General features: G+C 43.0%; 1 protein-coding gene across 3 annotated transcripts; it reads left to right on the forward strand.

Annotated features, from left to right (window-relative positions):
- The first annotated feature begins 1,608 nt into the window (after window positions 1-1,608).
- ZBED3 (zinc finger BED-type containing 3) lies at window positions 1,609-15,849 on the forward strand. 3 transcript variants are annotated; one of them, XM_080678738.1, is made up of 4 exons: window positions 1,641-1,724; window positions 3,945-4,034; window positions 9,128-9,288; window positions 13,690-15,841. In XM_080678738.1, exon 4 carries the CDS (start codon window positions 13,704-13,706, stop codon window positions 14,379-14,381), a length of 678 nt encoding a protein of 225 aa, XP_080534864.1. In that variant the 5' UTR covers window positions 1,641-1,724; window positions 3,945-4,034; window positions 9,128-9,288; window positions 13,690-13,703; the 3' UTR covers window positions 14,382-15,841. The 3 variants fall into 3 exon arrangements, with proteins under 3 accessions (XP_080534863.1, XP_080534864.1, XP_080534865.1); XM_080678739.1 differs by having other exon boundaries at window positions 3,990-4,034; XM_080678737.1 differs by lacking the exon at window positions 3,945-4,034 and having other exon boundaries at window positions 1,609-1,724; window positions 13,690-15,849.
- The last annotated feature ends 1,371 nt before the right edge of the window (window positions 15,850-17,220 follow it).

The following is a 17,220-nucleotide window of genomic DNA, read 5'->3' on the forward strand; positions in this document are numbered from 1 at the left end:
TTTAAAGATAAATCCCAAACACACCCTGTTAGGGAAATAAACATAATTCCATTAATCCAAATCCTACCCCTTTTTAGGTCTCGGTTAAATGCTGCCACTTTCAAGAAGAGTCGCTGTTCTCAGTTTTGTGTTCTTCTTACACCATTTTCACTTTCTTCTTGGAGTTACATTTGTCTGACTCTCTTACTGAAGTGTAATCTGCTTCAGGGCAGGAATGGTCTCTTGAATCTGCAGATTCTTATTTAGGTTAGGATAGTGCTTTGCCCATAACCAGCACGCTCTAAAAACTGTTCTATGAACTAATGAAAATACCATGTATCTCATTACATTGTCAGGTTAAAGCCAAATGGATCTTTAAGGTACTCAAAGTAAAAAGTCTCTAGTTAAGGGGATTACCAGATACAATAAACTTTAAACATTTGCTTATGAGATGACTTTAACCTGATTCATTTATACTAGTTGCTTTTCTTTCCATCAGATGTCCACAGTCATAAATGCGCTCTTGGATAAAAATATTAACCTAACAGTTAACCTTCACATTACAAAATTATCCCTTTGAAGACAACCAACCAGTTTCTTCTTCTGAAACCATTCTTGGACTGGTAAGGCAAAACTCCTTTAATGGACTTTGAAACTCTGCTTTCTAGAAAGGATGAGGTTTAAAAATAATAATAATTCCCTGAGCCAAAGCACGTAAAGTGAGTTATATTATTGTAACCAGTATTCCCTGTCCTCCTTTTAAGAGGATTATACAATCTCTACCCACTGACATATGATTTACAAGGCTTTCTTTCTTGTGAGAGGAGTACACTTTTAGGCCCCATTGACAGCAGGCTTTGTCATGTGACTTGGTTTGGCCAAGAGAATGTGAGCAGAATGTGAGCTGTTTTAAGAGTGGAGTGTCAGGGATGTGTGAGAGTTGATTGTTACATCTCCAGAAACTTGGCAAGACACCTGTTTAACCGTCAGTTGCTTGAAATCGGCCATAGTGGGAGTATTTACATCATGAAAACAGCGAATACTACAAATCAGGACTCCTTCCCTCACATCACAGCTGGTGCCAGCACAGTGAGCCCGGCCCCAAAGAGTTGATCTTTCAGCCTGGAATAAAGGAAACTGGTGGAGTACAGCCACAGCTGCCAGCAGCAGAGGCAATCTGATTGAAAAATGAATCTTTGTTGTAAATCACTAAATATAAGGTATCAAAAGCTGGCTGATACACCAATGCACCCTGCCTACTAGACTAAATGTTACCGTGTAGTTGGAAGCTGTGAGGATTAGGCAACTGTGGCATATTGTGTGCAGAGGTAAAGGGTTAGGAGATCCTTCTAACTACTGGTGCCATCACACACCTAGAACCTGGAAGGATAAAAGCTGCATTCAGAGACCTAAGATAGGAATCCGGGTCTTGGAAGGTTAATGGAAAGGTATGGAACAAAAATTACATTTTTTAAAAATCACTAAACTGCCGTTTCATTTCTGAACTTGGCAAACAGTTGTCTTTCACTCATGGATCTGGATAGTTTAGGAGTGACTCCCCCGTCCTTTCAACTACAGTTCCCACGTTACCACTCCCCCATTCACCCCCAGACGGAAACTAAACGCTGTGCCTTTAAGGGGCCCAGCGGAGGTTTCCGTGCAGGACTACGTGTCTGCGAGGATCCTGGCGGGACCACGGTCCCGCACTCCCAGCCCGCAACCCGCCACGCTCTGGGGATACCGGCGTGAGTGTGGGTCTCGAGGCGGGTGTGGGAGCACTGGGCCAGGCTGGGGCTCGTGCAGGCCCGGGGGGGCGGGGGGGCTTGGAGGGGGAAGGAGGAGGGGAGACTGCGTAGGCTGGGGACCCGCGGCCTGGGACCCCAGGTGAGCCGGCCTTGGCCCACAGGTGAGCGGAACCGCAGATGGGCCCGGGGTACCCCCCATCTCAGGCTTGCGTGCATGGGGCGGCCGTGCCCTTTCTTCGCTGTGGTTCGGTTGTCATTGTGAAAAATGCACGCGGCCCCAGAGTCTGCATAAAGGCACCGTGTAGTTTCTTTCAGGACCTCTTTTTTCTCCCTCACTACAGTATGCCCTCAAAAAAGTTATTAGGGAATACTGAAAATCCTCTGCTCCCCCTTTATTAAAATTGCCTTACAGCGGTCAGACTTTTAACAATGTGCAAATCTCTCTCTAATTGAGATTTCCTTAATGTTTCCCACTGTGGGGAGGAGAAACCCTACGCAAGCCGGATGCTCAGACCCGCGGCCCCTCCCCCCCATGGTCTCAGACAAAAGAATTTTCTGATCCTTTGGGAGTGCACAGGACCAACTTGCTGTAACTACTTACACTAACCAAATGCCTGAAGCTTACCAAGCAAACTTATTTTTCCATGAAAGAAAAAAATTAAGTGTCTGCTACCTTCTGAACTTCTAATTAGCCCAGACTACAAAGACTGGGTGTTTAAAGAACTTTTGTAGAAATAGCTTAATAAATTGACATAATTAAGGTAATTATTTTCTGCACTTTTTTATTAATGTGTTATTTGTACACACCCGTTTTGTCCAAAAATAGCTTGAGGCAACCCACAATAAAAAGTATTCAACAGTATGCAAAACGGCCAAGAGCCCAAACCAGTTGATTCTCAATTTAAAAATCTTGGTGTTACAAAGGCCTTCAAAGTGCAGCTTAAAATCCTTCTAATTCATATTAAATTATGCATAATAAAATGGATCAACACCCTTCTTTTTAGGAACATATATATTAAGTAATGTAGGACTGAAATAAAGGTCCACTTTAGGACAGAACACGTTATAATTTTCATTTTTTAAAATGCATTAATAGAGAAAGAATATTTCTGAGCCTTTTAGCTAATGGTAGAGCTATCTAAGAGTTTGGCTTATGAAATTTAGAGAACATCTCTGATTCACCAGATAAATAGCTGTGGGTCCAGTAATTTTTTTAATCCTTATCTGAGGATAAGTTTTTAAATTGATTTTTAGAGCAAGAGGAAGGGGGAGAGAGAGAAACATCGATGGGTTGCCTCCCACACACACCTAAACAGGGATGGAACCTTTTATTGTATAGGACGACCCTCCAACCAACTTAGTAAATTTTTCACAGTCCATGTTTAATCTTTTTCTAAATATTTTCACACTTGACCCTTTACTCCCTGACCCAGACATTGACACTACAGTTTGGAGGCATTTTTACTTGCTTTTTAACTTCATTTAATTGGTGATTCCACACTAATTTTTCTATGGTCTGGATCTCTTTATAAATAGATGAATACAATAGATTAGGCTGCAAACTAATATTCAACGGAGATAGACAGCTAATAGATGGATGAATTGTGGTTTCCTTGATACTTCCCTTGTCAAGGCTAATTATTTGTTTTAATTATTATGTTCCGCTTTAGTTACTGGTGGATGAAGTAAATGAAAATGTTTTTAGACAAGTCTGTGTAGATTTCACATTAGCGTGAATTTCTTAGCTAAGATCCAGATTCAGCCTACACACAATTGTTATAACTGTGGTGGATTAATCCAATCAAAGAGATTAGTTTGACTTGTGGAAGAACATATAGAGCTGCAGTCCATTTGTTACTGCCTTTTGAGAACATTGCCTGATTCTTTGTCCTTTAGCCTGCCTCATATGTTGTATTTGTACAAGCATCTATAATAACAAAAGCATAATATTCTAATTAGACCAGATGTCCTTCCTTCCGAACAAAGCTTCGGAGGAGGGCAGGGGCAGAGGCAGAGGCGGCCACCGCAGTGGTGGGGCCAAGGCCTTTGCACGAATGTCGTGCTTCGGGCCTCTAGTTAAGTATAAAATAATAAAACTAACTTTTATGGGTGGTTTATAGGATGATTCTCAATATTATAGTCAGACACTGTATAAGTATGATCATATTTACACAAATTATTCATCCAGGTTTTTATCTTTTCCCTTATTCTCTATATTAGTATTCAAGGAGATCATACTGAGGAATCTGGTTTTTAATCTGATAGGTTATTAGAAGAATTGAACTTCTTCAGAGAACTTCAAATGCAGAGGTAATTAATGTAAATTTATTATTTTCCACAGGCTTACACCTCATATCATTCCTTTCAGATAATGGATACTTAATGAAACTCACTCACAGGAGAGTTCAGAGTCGTGGTACCAACAATACTACTTTCTCCCCTTCCATGGCATAACTAAAATTTACATTTTTCCCCCCTGAAATTGGACTAAAAATTGTCCACTGTTCATTTCATGCTAGGAGTGCTTTTGTTTTAATTTCAAGTAATTTTATTTTAAAATATGAGGTTGGAAAGCCTAGTTAGATGACTGCAGAATCAGAACTTTATGAGTCAGCACTAGTGGTCATGTATCTTTGTGAATTTTGTGGGGAAGGGAAAGGGTGCCCAGCCAGCAGTGTCTGCATAAACATTTGTGTTAGGGCCCACAAGGCTCATCCCTTCCTCGTGTGGACACCGTGTGATGGAATTCATCCTCCTGAGTGAACCTTTACCGCAGATATCAGAACTATTGCTGGGAGCATTTCCCACCACCAAATGGTGAGCTTCCAGAGGCAGGAACTATGTGGTTATCCTCTTGGCATCCTGGGCGGCAAGCAAGCACCTGACCCTGAGCAGGTGCACAATGGGCATTTGAATGAAAGAGTAAATGGATGTAAGCATAATAATCACATTCCTTGGTACCTTTCTGGTAGTTTAAAAACTGTTTAAGGAAAATTTCAGGGACTTCTTATTTATCATTTTCTTGTTAACTAACGATCCGGTTCATAGATGTGCGTTTTTGTTGGGTGCTTGGTAAAGAAGAAATGCATATCACAGGACTCCAGCTAACCAGACCTCCCCACCATCTTCTACCTGAGGGAGGAATAACCGATTTCGAGGAAGGTCAATTTAGACAGTGAAACTAAATTTGGCTGGGGAGGGGGCGGTGGATTTGTGATTCTTTTTTATTTGCTTTTTGTATTTAAAAATCCTCATGACAATTTTTCCAGCTTAAACTACCTATTTACTATATTGAATAATAGAATGTCAAAAAGAAACATAATATTGCCTGTTAGCCACTGAGAACTTAATATGGGCAGGTCTGAGCAGTAAATATTGGTGGATTCTTTTCTTCATGCCTTGTATTTATATAGCACTAGAGAGTCCAACAATGAGTCATTTGTGTTATCTGATTTCAGCTACCAGTTTAAGAGGCAGATAATCTTATCACATCCCTCTACAGATGGGGATATGGACACTTGAATGAGCTGGGTCTAAGAAATCTAGAGTCAGATTCATTGCATCTCCTGAGTGCCTGCCCTGTGCCAGGGAGTTAGGTGAGTGAGGTGGGCTGCTTCCCCATGGCATCCTCCATCTCCTGTGGATATAGAATCTCCTCCTGCTTGGGCAGGGCACAACAAACCACCCCAAATGCAACAACCCTCCAGGGCCAGATGGCACTAGCCCCATAGGACTGTTCCCTCCAGCCTCAATAATTAAGGCTGCATAACCCTGCCCAAGCTCACATGCATGAGGAATGTTTTATAATTTTTTTTATTTATGTATACATCTTGCCATATACATACACTACCTAAATGTATACATATGATTGTATGAATGCTTAGTACTTTTTTCTTTTCCTTTTGTGATTACCTCTTCCCCTTCTCTCTCCTTTCACATCAAATGTCACCTCCTCAACCCATAATGTGTCTCCTTCCTTACTTTTCTTTAATAATAATGAGATCATACATACTTTTCTGAATATTTCTTTTCTTCAAAGAAACTAAACAATTCCTCCAGAAATCCCTCTAGGTCATCTGGCAGAGCTCCAATCCATCCTTTTTAATGAATGCATAATTCTCCCTGAAGTGACCATATAATCTTTACCTGGCCATTCTCCTACTGATAGGTATTCCCTTGTTTCCAGCTTTTTGCTGTACTAAATAATACTGTACTAAAAAACATCCTAATTCACACAGCTTTACATATCAGTACTTCTAGTTCAGTGGTCGGCAAACTCAGTCAACAGAGCCAAATATCAACAGTAAAACGATTGAAATTTCTTTTGAGAGCCAAATTTTTTAAACTTAAACTTCTTCTAACGCCACTTCTTCAAAATAGACTCGCCCAGGCCGTGGTATTTTATGGAAGAGCCACACTCAAGGGGCCAAAGAGCCGCATGTGGCTCGCAAGCCACAGTTTGCCAACCACAGTTCTAGTTCTACAGAATAGATTCCCACTGGTGGAATCCTGATTACATCTGGTTTTAATTAGTAGAAATTACCAGAGTGCTTTCCTAAAAGCCTTCACATCTCCACTAGGAATGCAGGAGCATCCCCTCTCCTCTGCCTCCCTCCCAGCTGCAGCTGATAGACCTCTTCATTCTTGTTACTGTGATGTTGTTACTTTCATAGCACTTCCCTGGATGTCAGTGATGTTATGCATCTTTTCACAAGTGTCCTGGCCATTTGATTTTGCCCTAGGTCCTTGGCCTCCTCATCTTTCTTGCCCATTTTTTATTGGGTCGTTTGTCTCTTGCTTTTACGTTAGTATGAGTTCCGTGTGTATGAGAGTGTGGCTGAAGACGCTGGTTGACTGGGAGGCGCTCTCCCACTGCACTTACAGGGGTGGCTGGGATGAGCTCAGGAGTTGTTGCGTAGAGCCAGGCAGGCTGTTATGACCTTCAGCCACAGGTTGCTGGTCACTCTTTAACTGCAGAGTGTGAACAGGAGATTGTATTGAGCCAAAATGTAGCTGTGTGCGGAGGACTGAGAAGGTGGGGCAGTTCTGTACCATGCTGCCTTCCACTGGTTAAGACCTCCAAGAGCAAAGGCCTACCAAGGTAGAAGATGTCCCTCTGTCACCTGTAGAGGGGCAGCACTGAGCTGGCCAATATTTGTGGTGCTGCTTGTCCTGGCTCAGGTGAGGTGTTCACTAAGTCTAAAGGATTAAGACATCAAAAACAGTGCTTTTTACCCTTGTTTCCACCTTAATTCTTTTTTAAAAATATATTTTTATTGACTTCAGAGAGGAAGTGAGAGGGAGAGAGAGAGAAACATCAAGGATGAGAGAGAATCTTTGATCGGCTGCTTCCTGCATGCCCCCCACTGGGGATCGAGCCCACAACTGGGGCATGTGCCCTGACCGGGAATCGAACCAGGGACCCTTTGGTCCGAAGGCCAACGATCTATCCACTGAGCCAAACCGGTGAGGGCTCCACCTTAATTCTTAACAAAAAATAAAAATTTTAAAAATCCTCAGAGGATATGTTTATTGGTTTTAGAGAGAGGAAGAGTGAGAGAGAAACATCGATCAGTTGCCTCCCATATGTACCCTGACCAGGGATCAAACCCACAACCTAGGTATGTGTCCTGACTGGGAATTGAACCCAGAACCTTTTGGTGTACAAGACTACGCTCCAACCAACGGAGTCACCAGCCAGGGCCCCACCTTAACTCCTGTAACAGATGGCATTCATGTCGGTGGCACTCCTCTAGGCATCCCAGATTTTGAAGAAACCCAGAGACTTGTTGCAGGGAGGTAAAGCATGACAGTAATTGGTCACCTCTGGCACTTTTAGGTGTAAATCAGGAATGATTACTCTCAGACTTTGGCACAAGTAAGAGAGTCTGCAGGTTATGTGCAATTTTCAACCCCCAGTTCAAGAAAGCATATCAGAATACAAAGTGATAGTCTTGCTATTATAGAAAAACTTTAAATCTCTTTTCATATGTAAAATAAAATAGAGGTCCATTATACCATTAAGTCCACTTTTGTGTATGTCCAGTAATTTTTATAAAGGAGCTGTGGAAAGATAAGATTCAAATGTAGGAGGAAATAGAATTGTAAAAAAAAGGAAAAAGAAGTGTAGAAAAAATTTAAGGTAAAGATGGATAACAAAAAACATTTCTAAGACTAAAATCTGGTTCTTTTCACTAACCATAATGTTTACTGACCATAAAAGAAATTATCCTGAAGGTGGTCTGTGACTCCCCTCCTCATCCCCCAACTTCCACTTTGGGGATTTTAGTAATTTAATAAATCTCTTGGGAGAAATCTATCCTTTAATTCCTAAAAAACTTTTATACTAATTGGTCATCATGAGTAACCATATTCAAATCAATTTCTAATGTATCAGGAAATATGTAACTGGCTATTTCTTTTGTTAGAAGAAACCTGATACTTATCTATTTTTTATTTTTTGCTAATTATTGTAAATTCATTATCTTTTTTCAAAATGTGAGAGATATATTAAACATCATGCCTGATTCTAAGTGGACTTGCTTGATAGGAAAAGGAATAATGAGGTTTAGAAAGTGGTAATTCATCTGTAACAAGACTATTAGCAATTGAATTAAAATTTGAAAGTAAATTATATTAATATAGCAACTTATTTTTCCTATTCTCATCTTTGTCTTCAGTCATTCCTAGTTGCATTTAATAAGAGAGATTCTGACACTATCACCTCCCTGCTGCTGGTTCAAAACCTGACAGTATGAGCTGGCATTAGCTGTCTCACTCTGCATCATTCTCCCACCTTGGCCTTAATTTTCCCCCTGAAATAAGTTCTCAGATGAGTTCCAAGAGTCGGTTGTGTGTTCTCTTATTACCTTTAAACTTTCAAAGCAAGTCAGTCCAGAATCACACATTTGGTCCTTTGTGAGGTTATTTCCTAAAGAATAAACTTCACCTTTTCTATCCTCCCTTCTGTGATGGGTTACTGCATTGGTAAACTGTTTTCCTAATAGAAAAAAGACTTTGCAATGATAGTTACTGTGTTGTGTTTGGATCCCTTTAACAGATATTTTGTTAGACAAAACAAGAAGCTATCATTTTTCTTTATTTTTCTTCCTTAATTAAAAGTATTGACCAAGCTATGTATCTTGCAACGATACAGAGGAGACCACTTAGTTGGAATGAACAACATAGAAAATTAATTTTGTTTTATGACTCAAGTATATTTTTATATATTTTTATTGACTTCAGAGAGGAAGTGAGAGGGAGAGAGAGAGAAACATAGTCAGAAAACAAAATTAATTTTCCTGTTAGAGGATCTGAAAAAATGAACACCAGAAGGACATGGTGTTAACCAGTATTTCTAGTATCCATCTGTAAGGCTGTTTAACTGAATTTCTTTCCGTCAGCTGCCTGTCCTCTGACTTGACTCCTAGCACTGCTGATGGTTCTTCAGAACTCAGGGCTAATGCTGCAGTGTTTCCATCTGAGAACGTGGGATGGCCGAAACCCTGAGGCAGTGACAGAGACCTCAATGCCCTCAGTACATGGCACACCATTTAAGTTAAAGGTAAAAGTTTAGAAAGCTGCTTTGTATATTGCTATCTCCTAAATGTGCAAATTTTAAAAACATTTTAATAGGCTATTAGTACTGTTAATTCTCTTATAAATGTTTTTAAAATCACAAAATGATACACCAGATACTAATACAAAATAATATCGAATGTAAGCTGTAATTAAAAAATAAAATTTAAAGTTCTTTTTGAAAAATCACAAACCAAAGATACTTTTATCTTGAAAATGTACCCTATTGAAATCTTTTTAAGAGGCTGTTCACTACTGACACTTTCACCCCTAAAGTTTAAAAAAGTAACTTTTCACTCCTAAAGCTATATTTTCTGCTTATTTCTAAAGTTTACTCTGCAACATTGAGAGAAGCATACAAAAGAGAACCTTGATCTTATTCTGAAGAAAAAAGATAATAACTTTTTTGTAGGAGACCAGAGAAGACTGATTAAAACTAGTATATACAGTGCACTTCCAGCCAAGATGGAAGTAAATGCTGTGCTTGACCCCTCTCATGACTACAGAAGAATTTCAATTAAATTATACAACAGCCGTCACTGAGAACCATCTGAAGTCTAGCTGCTCAGAAGTCCTACCACTGAAGATATAAAGAAGAACTCACAATGAGACTGGTAGGAGGGGCAGACATGGAAGGGCAGGTCCCACACAAATGGTGTGGCAATTAAGAATCTGGAAAAATATCTCAGCTGTGGAGGTCTCCTCTGGGAACCAGGGGTCCCAGCCACACAGAGGCATCAGTCCCAGGAAGAGGAGACCCCACAAATTCAGTACAGTAGCAGGATACAAAATTAATATTCAGAATTTGATTGCATTGTATATGTCAACTAGAGGCCCAGTGCACGGATTCATGCACCGGTGGGGTCCCTCGGCCTGGCCTGCGCCCTCTCGCAATCCGGAACCCCTTGGGGGGATGTCGGATAGCCAGTTTCGCCTGATCCCCGCAGGCCCAATCCAGACAGGAGGTACATCGATCCCCGCAGGCCCAATCCAGACAGGAGGGAGCCCAATCCCCACTGGCCCGATCCAGACAGGAGGGAGCCCGATCCCCGCAGGCCCGATCCAGACAGGAGGGAGCCCAATCCCCACTGGCCCAATCCAGACAGGAGGGAGCCCGATCCCCACTGGCCCAATCCAGACAGGAGGTACATCGATCCCCGCAGGCCCAATCCAGACAGGAGGGAGCCCAATCCCCACTGGCCCGATCCAGACAGGAGGGAGCCCGATCCCCACTGGCCCGATCCAGACAGGAGGGAGCCCAATCCCCACTGGCCCGATCCAGACAGGAGGGAGCCCAATCCCCACTGGCCCGATCCAGACAGGAGGTACATCGATCCCCGCAGGCCCAATCCAGACAGGAGGGAGCCCGATCCCCACTGGCCCGATCCAGACAGGAGGGAGCCCGATCCCCACTGGCCCGATCCAGACAGGAGGTACATCGATCCCCGCAGGCCCAATCCAGACAGGAGGAAGCCCAATCCCCACTGGCCCGATCCAGACAGGAGGGAGCCCGATCCCCGCAGGCCCAATCCAGACAGGAGGGAGCCCGATCCCCACTGGCCCGATCCAGACAGGAGGTACATCGATCCCCGCAGGCCCAATCCAGACAGGAGGGAGCCCGATCCCCACTGGCCCGATCCAGACAGGAGGAAGCCCAATCCCCACTGGCCCGATCCAGACAGGAGGGAGCCCGATCCCCACTGGCCCGATCCAGACAGGAGGGAGCCCGATCCCCACTGGCCCGATCCAGACAGGAGGGAGCCCGATCCCCACTGGCCCGATCCAGACAGGAGGGAGCCCGATCCAGACAGGAGGGAGCCCGATCCCCACTGGCCCGATCCAGACAGGAGGGAGCCCAATCCAGACAGGAGGGAGCCCGATCCTGTGCGTTGAGCGTCTGTCCACTGATGGTCAGTGTGCATCACAGCAACCGGTCAACTGGTTGTTCAGTCGCTTAGGCTTTTATATATATATAGATAATGAACTATCAGAGAAATTAAGGAAACAATCCTATTTACAATTACATCAAAAATAATAAAATACCTAGGAATAAATTTAATCAAGGAGGCAAAAGACCTGTACTTTGGAAATTATAAAGCATTGAAGAAAGAAACTGAAGAAGATACAAATAAATGGAAGAATATACAGTGCTCATGGATTAACACCATTAAAATGTCCATACTACCCAAAGCAATCTACAGATTCAATTCAATCTCTATCAAAATACTAATGGCATTTTTTTACAGAATTAGAACAAATAATACTAAAATTTACATGGAATTACAAAAGACCCCAAATAGCCAAAGCAATCTTGACAAAAATGAACGAAGTTGGACGTATCTTAAGACCAGATATCAAACTATACTATAAGGCTATAATAAAACAGCATGGTGCAGGGAAAAAAACAGACACATGGGTAAATGGAACAGAATTGAGAGCCCAAAAAGAAACCCATGCCTATATGTTCAATTAATATATGCCAAATGAGGCAAGAATATAGAGTGGGGTAAAGATAAGTCTATTCAATAAATGGTGTTGGGAAAACTGGACAGATACATGCAAAAGAATGAAACTGGATCACTTTCTTACACCATATACAGGATTAAAATAAAAATGGATTAAAGACTGCCCTGGCGGGTTTGCCTCAGTGGCTAGAGCGTTGGTCTGTGGACTGGAAGGTCCCGGGATCGATTCTGGTCAAGAGCACATGCCTGAGTTGCAGGCTCGATCCCCAGGAGGCAGCCGATCAATGATTCTCATCATTGATGTTTCTATCCCTCTCCCTTCCTCTCTGAAATCAATAAAAAAAATTTTTAATGGATTAAAAACTTAAATGTAAGACCTGAAACCATAAAACTCCTAGAAGAAAACATAGGCAGTAAACTTTGACATCGCCCTAGTAATATTTTTATATGTCTTTTTATGCAAGGGAAACAAAAGAAAAACAAATGGGACTACATCAAATTAAAAAGCTGCACAGTGATGGAAATCATCGACAAAACAAAAAGATACCCTACTGAATGGGATAAGATAGTCACCAATGATACATCCAATAAGGGGTTAATACCCAAAATATATAAGGAACCTATACAAAGTAACACATACACACAGAAAAATCAACAATCCAATTGAAAAATGGGCAGAGGACCTCAACCGACATTTCTCCAAAGAGGACATACAGATGACCAATACACATGAAAAGATGCTCAACATCACTAACCATCAGATAAATGCAAATTAAAACCACAATGAGATATAGCCTCACACTTGTCACAATGGGTAACATCATAAACAAGTATTGGCAAGGATGCAGAGCAGAAGGAACCCTTGTGGGATTGTAAATTGGTACAACCACTATGAAAAAACATGGAAAACTCCTCAAAAAGTTAAAAATAAAACTACCATATTACCCAGCAAGTCCACTTAGGGGTATTTATCCAAAGAAATCTAAAACACCAATTTTAAAAGATAAATGCATCCCTATGTTCACTGCAGCATTATTTACAATAGCAAAGATATGGAAGTAACCTAAGTGTCTGTCCATGGACAAATGGATAATGAAGAGGTGGTACATATGTATAGTAGAATATTACTCAGCAAGGAAAAAGAGTGAAATTTTGCCATTTGTGACAAAATGGATGGACCTGGGGGGTATTATGTCAAGAGAAATGACAGAGAAAGACAAATACCATATGATTTCACTTATATGTGGAATCTAAAGAACAAAATGAACAAACAAAACAAAAAGTCTCATAGGTACAGAGAACATTTTGATGACTAGCAGATGGGAGTGGGGTTGGGGGGGATAAAAAGGGGGAAGGTTTAAGATGTGCAAATTGCCTATTATAAAATCAATCACAGGTAATTATGTATGTAGTAATTATGTTGTCAGGTGTGTACTGGACTTACCAGGGTGCTTATTTCCAAAGCTATCTAAATGTCTAATCACTATGTTGAACACCTAAAACTAGTATAATATTGTATGACATCTTTAATAGAAAAAATAACATATATATCCACATACATACATACAGCCCATACATAGCTAGCTATTTTCTTTTAAGAAGCTTGGCTTCCCATTTTTAGTATAAGTACTTGTTAGCTGGGGACCCACTTGATTTCTAAGAGAAATCATAGTTAATAAAAGAGGACTGGGCATTTTTAACATCCCCCCCCCCCCGCTCCGCCCCCTAGGGAATGAACAATTAATAATACTGAAAAAGAATCCCAGGTATCTACCCCAAATTAACCATAGGATTTTTATCTGTAATAAAAGGAAGACATGGTTTCTTCACAGGCTATCTATAATCATAATTGTTGTTTGAGTGTGTGCACATCTATGAATATAAAATTTTTTGTTCTTACCTCTTTTCCTCTCGTTATGCAGACGCTTTAGAGAGGATGAAGAGCGAAGAGCTGGCGGTGACCATGGAAGAGACCTGTGGGCAGGAGGATGCGGCAGTGGCGCACGGTGACTCTTTCCCCGGTCTGGCGCCGGCGCCTCCCGGCCGCCTGGGGGCGCCATATTCCGAGGCCTGGGGGTACTTCCATCTGGCCCCGGCGCGCCCGGGACAGCCGTCGGGCTACTGGGCCACCTGCCGGCTGTGCGGGGAGCAGGTGAGCCGAAGCCCGGGCTTCCGCGCGGGCACCCCGGCGCTGTGGCGGCACCTGAAGAGCGCGCACCGGCGCGAGCTGGAGAAGAGCGCCGCTCGCCACTCCCCGCCCCCTGGCCCCAGCCCCGCCGCGGCTGCGGAGGGCGACTGGGCGCGCCTGCTGGAGCAGATGGGCGCGCTGGCCGTGCGGGCAAGCCTGCGAGAGCGCGAGCTGGCGCGGCGCGAGGCGGCCGTGGAGCAAGGCGAGCGCGTCCTGGAGCGGAGGCGCCGGGCCCTGCAGGAGGAGGAGCGCGCGGCGGCCCAGGCGCGGCGGGAGCTGCAGGCCGAGAGGGAGGCGCTGCAGGCGCGGCTGCGGGAAGTGAGCCGTCGCGAAGGCGCCTTGGTCGCGGCCCCGCTGCAGATTCCGCTCAAAGAGGAGCCCGAGGGGAAGAGGGACGGCTACATTATCACTAAAGTCCACCTCTAGGTTTTGGCCGCTTCCCCAGCCCCACGCCTGCGCTACTCCCAAGTGTGGTCGGCGGACCAGCGTCTTTAGCCTCACCTGGGAGCTGAGTCTCAGGCCCGCGGCCTGCGGGGGAATTGGAATCTCCAATGGAGGGGCTTGAAAAGCGCTTCGCAAGCCTGAGCAGAACCAAAAGTCATTTCGACCCTGCGGCCACCTAGGGAGCCTGGGAGCAAGCTCCAGCAGCCCCCTTTGCTGTTGGCGTTTAGTTGGAGTCCGTGCTGGGAGCAGTTTTCCTCCAAATGCCTTTGGAAATGAGAGCTCCAGCAGCCCCTCGAATCTAAGTCATCTGAGGCCTTGTACCTGGTGACTGAAAGGACAGAAGCTTCCTTACCCACCAAAAACGACTACACCATGTGCCTGTTACACCAGCCAGGACAACCCGTGAAAATAAGGGTAAAGCAAAATAAAAATAAAAAATTTTACTCATTTCCTAATGAGTAAATCTTTGATGAGCAGCCTTTGCCCAACACCAAGTTCTGAAAAAGGGGGCCACTTCGTTTCCACGACTGCTCTTTACGCTTATCATCTCACGCCTCAGCAGTACAATCCTAAGAACCCCTGTTTACTCTCCTCCCCAGTTTGCACATCGTGTGCACCTTCGTCTGTTTCACCTCAGCCACCTTCTTTCCCATTTCGGACCCAGTGGCAGCTGTAGTCAATGTCCCCACTTTCTGCCTCACACCTGCCTCCTTACTAGCAAAACATGACCTCATCCTTCATTGCTATGAGGGGCACTTCCTTTCCCACCTGTTTCCACAGTACATGCTTCTGGGTCAAAGAAGGCATCCCTCCCACCTGAGGCAACCTCCTCTCTGTTTACATCTGTTCCTTTCCACCTTAACCGGCTCTTTGCTCCATTAGTGTTCTTTTCCTCTTACTCCCTCCCTTTCCCCGACATTTCCTCAGAAATGCCCAGTTTCTCTTGTACTGAAAAGACTTCAACCAGCGTGGATGCTCTAAATTGAACCACCATCCAAGAGAGTCAAGTAGTCCTTGCTGCCCATACTTCCTCCCCATGGTCAGCTTTCCATGCTACACTGGACTCTTAAGAAGCCACCACAATCTCACAGTGGCTGAATGTGCTTATTTATTCAACCTTCATTTTGCTTAATCTCCCTTCTTGAAATCTCTCCTTTGGTAGGTGGACCTTGCTTTTCCTCCAGAGAACTGCTTTTCCTGATATAGACTAGTTCCCAAACAATTTTTTAGTTCTATTTTTTCTCATTTTTTTATATACTGAAAAATTTCAAACATCCAGGAAAAGTTGAAAGACTAGTACAATGAATACCCATATATACCCTCCACCTAGACTGAATAATTGTTAACATTTTGTCATATTTTTTCTTCCCTGCACCCCATACATATGTGATATTTTATCCCTTAGTATTTCAGTATGTATCTCCTAAGAATAAAGACATTGTTCTACATGATTATAGTGCAATTATACCTAAGAATATAAACAACTTCCTAATAGCCTCTAATATAAAGTCCTTAATCAAAAATACCCAAATTGTCCCAAGAATGTCTTTTTATCTTTTAAAAAACAGGGATCAAAATTAATTGTCCCAAGAATGTCTTATCTTTTAAAAAACAGGGATCAAAATTAATATATTATTTTGATTATAACCCATAATCTTTTAGTCTAGAACATCCCCCTTATTTTTTCTTTTTTAAATTTTTATTAAGAATCCCAGCCATCTTACAGAATGTCCTATATCTGGTTTTGTTTCCTTAAGCCAATTTCTGCATTCATTCTTAGCTTATCTACCTGTAAGCTGCAATGATCACCTTGGTGCCAATGACTCCCAAATACTTCCAACCTTGAGTGTTCTGCTCCCACCTGTCCTTTACAGCCAATCCCCTTCTGCCTGTTTCCATCTGTACTTGCACAACTGCCACTGCAGATGGAAAAGGCAAATCTATTCATCTCCACATCCCCACCCCTCACCTTTATTGTACTCTTAAAATGTATCAGGTACATACACACTTTATATGGGTTCTCTCACTTTATTCTCATAGAAGCTCCATGGGGAGGTACTAATATGCTTGCTTTACAGCTAAGGAAACGGACATAGACAGGAGTTAAGTAGCTTGTACAAGAACCCAGCTGTTAAGTAGTAGAGCTGAGATACAAATCCAGTCTTTACCTCCAGATGACAGGCTCCTAGCTGCTGTATTGCCTCCTTTATTATTGTCACCTGGCTGACACCTGTTTTCTTCCTAACTCCAATTTCACGTAGAACCATCAGTGACATTAACATGCACTAAGCATTGACCATGTACCAGGTCCATGCTAAATACAAGAATAATTGCCTGCCCTGCAGCAACCCCATGACACAAGTGCTCTTATGCCCACTTTGCAGAAGAGACAGGCTCAGGGGGGCTAAATAATGTCTTCAGAGTCACACAACTACTAGGAGACAGCGTGGGACTTGAAATCTAGTCTCACTAAATCCTAGGCCCTGATCTACTGAATCTATTTTTATAAAACATCAGACCTGTTTTCTTTTAAGATGCCACTTGTGAAGCTCTGGCCATATTTTCACTCATCTGGGGTTCATCTTCCCACCCTTATCTTCCCCCACTGTCCCCTACCTGACACTTGGCCAGAAAAAATGTACTAAGCCAACACTGATAACACTTTTCTTGCTCAAAAGCCCCCCAAATCACCTATCATCTACAAGCTTTAACTCTGTGGCCTGACATCCAAATCCACACGCCCTGGCCAGTCTTAGTTGTCCCCTCACCTACATATATTCCAGCCAAATTGGACTCCTTCTTCTTCCTGACATGCCTGGTC

Source organism: Plecotus auritus (genome assembly GCF_963455305.1).
Source record: "Plecotus auritus genome assembly, chromosome: 7".
Lineage (NCBI taxonomy): Eukaryota > Metazoa > Chordata > Mammalia > Chiroptera > Vespertilionidae > Plecotus > Plecotus auritus.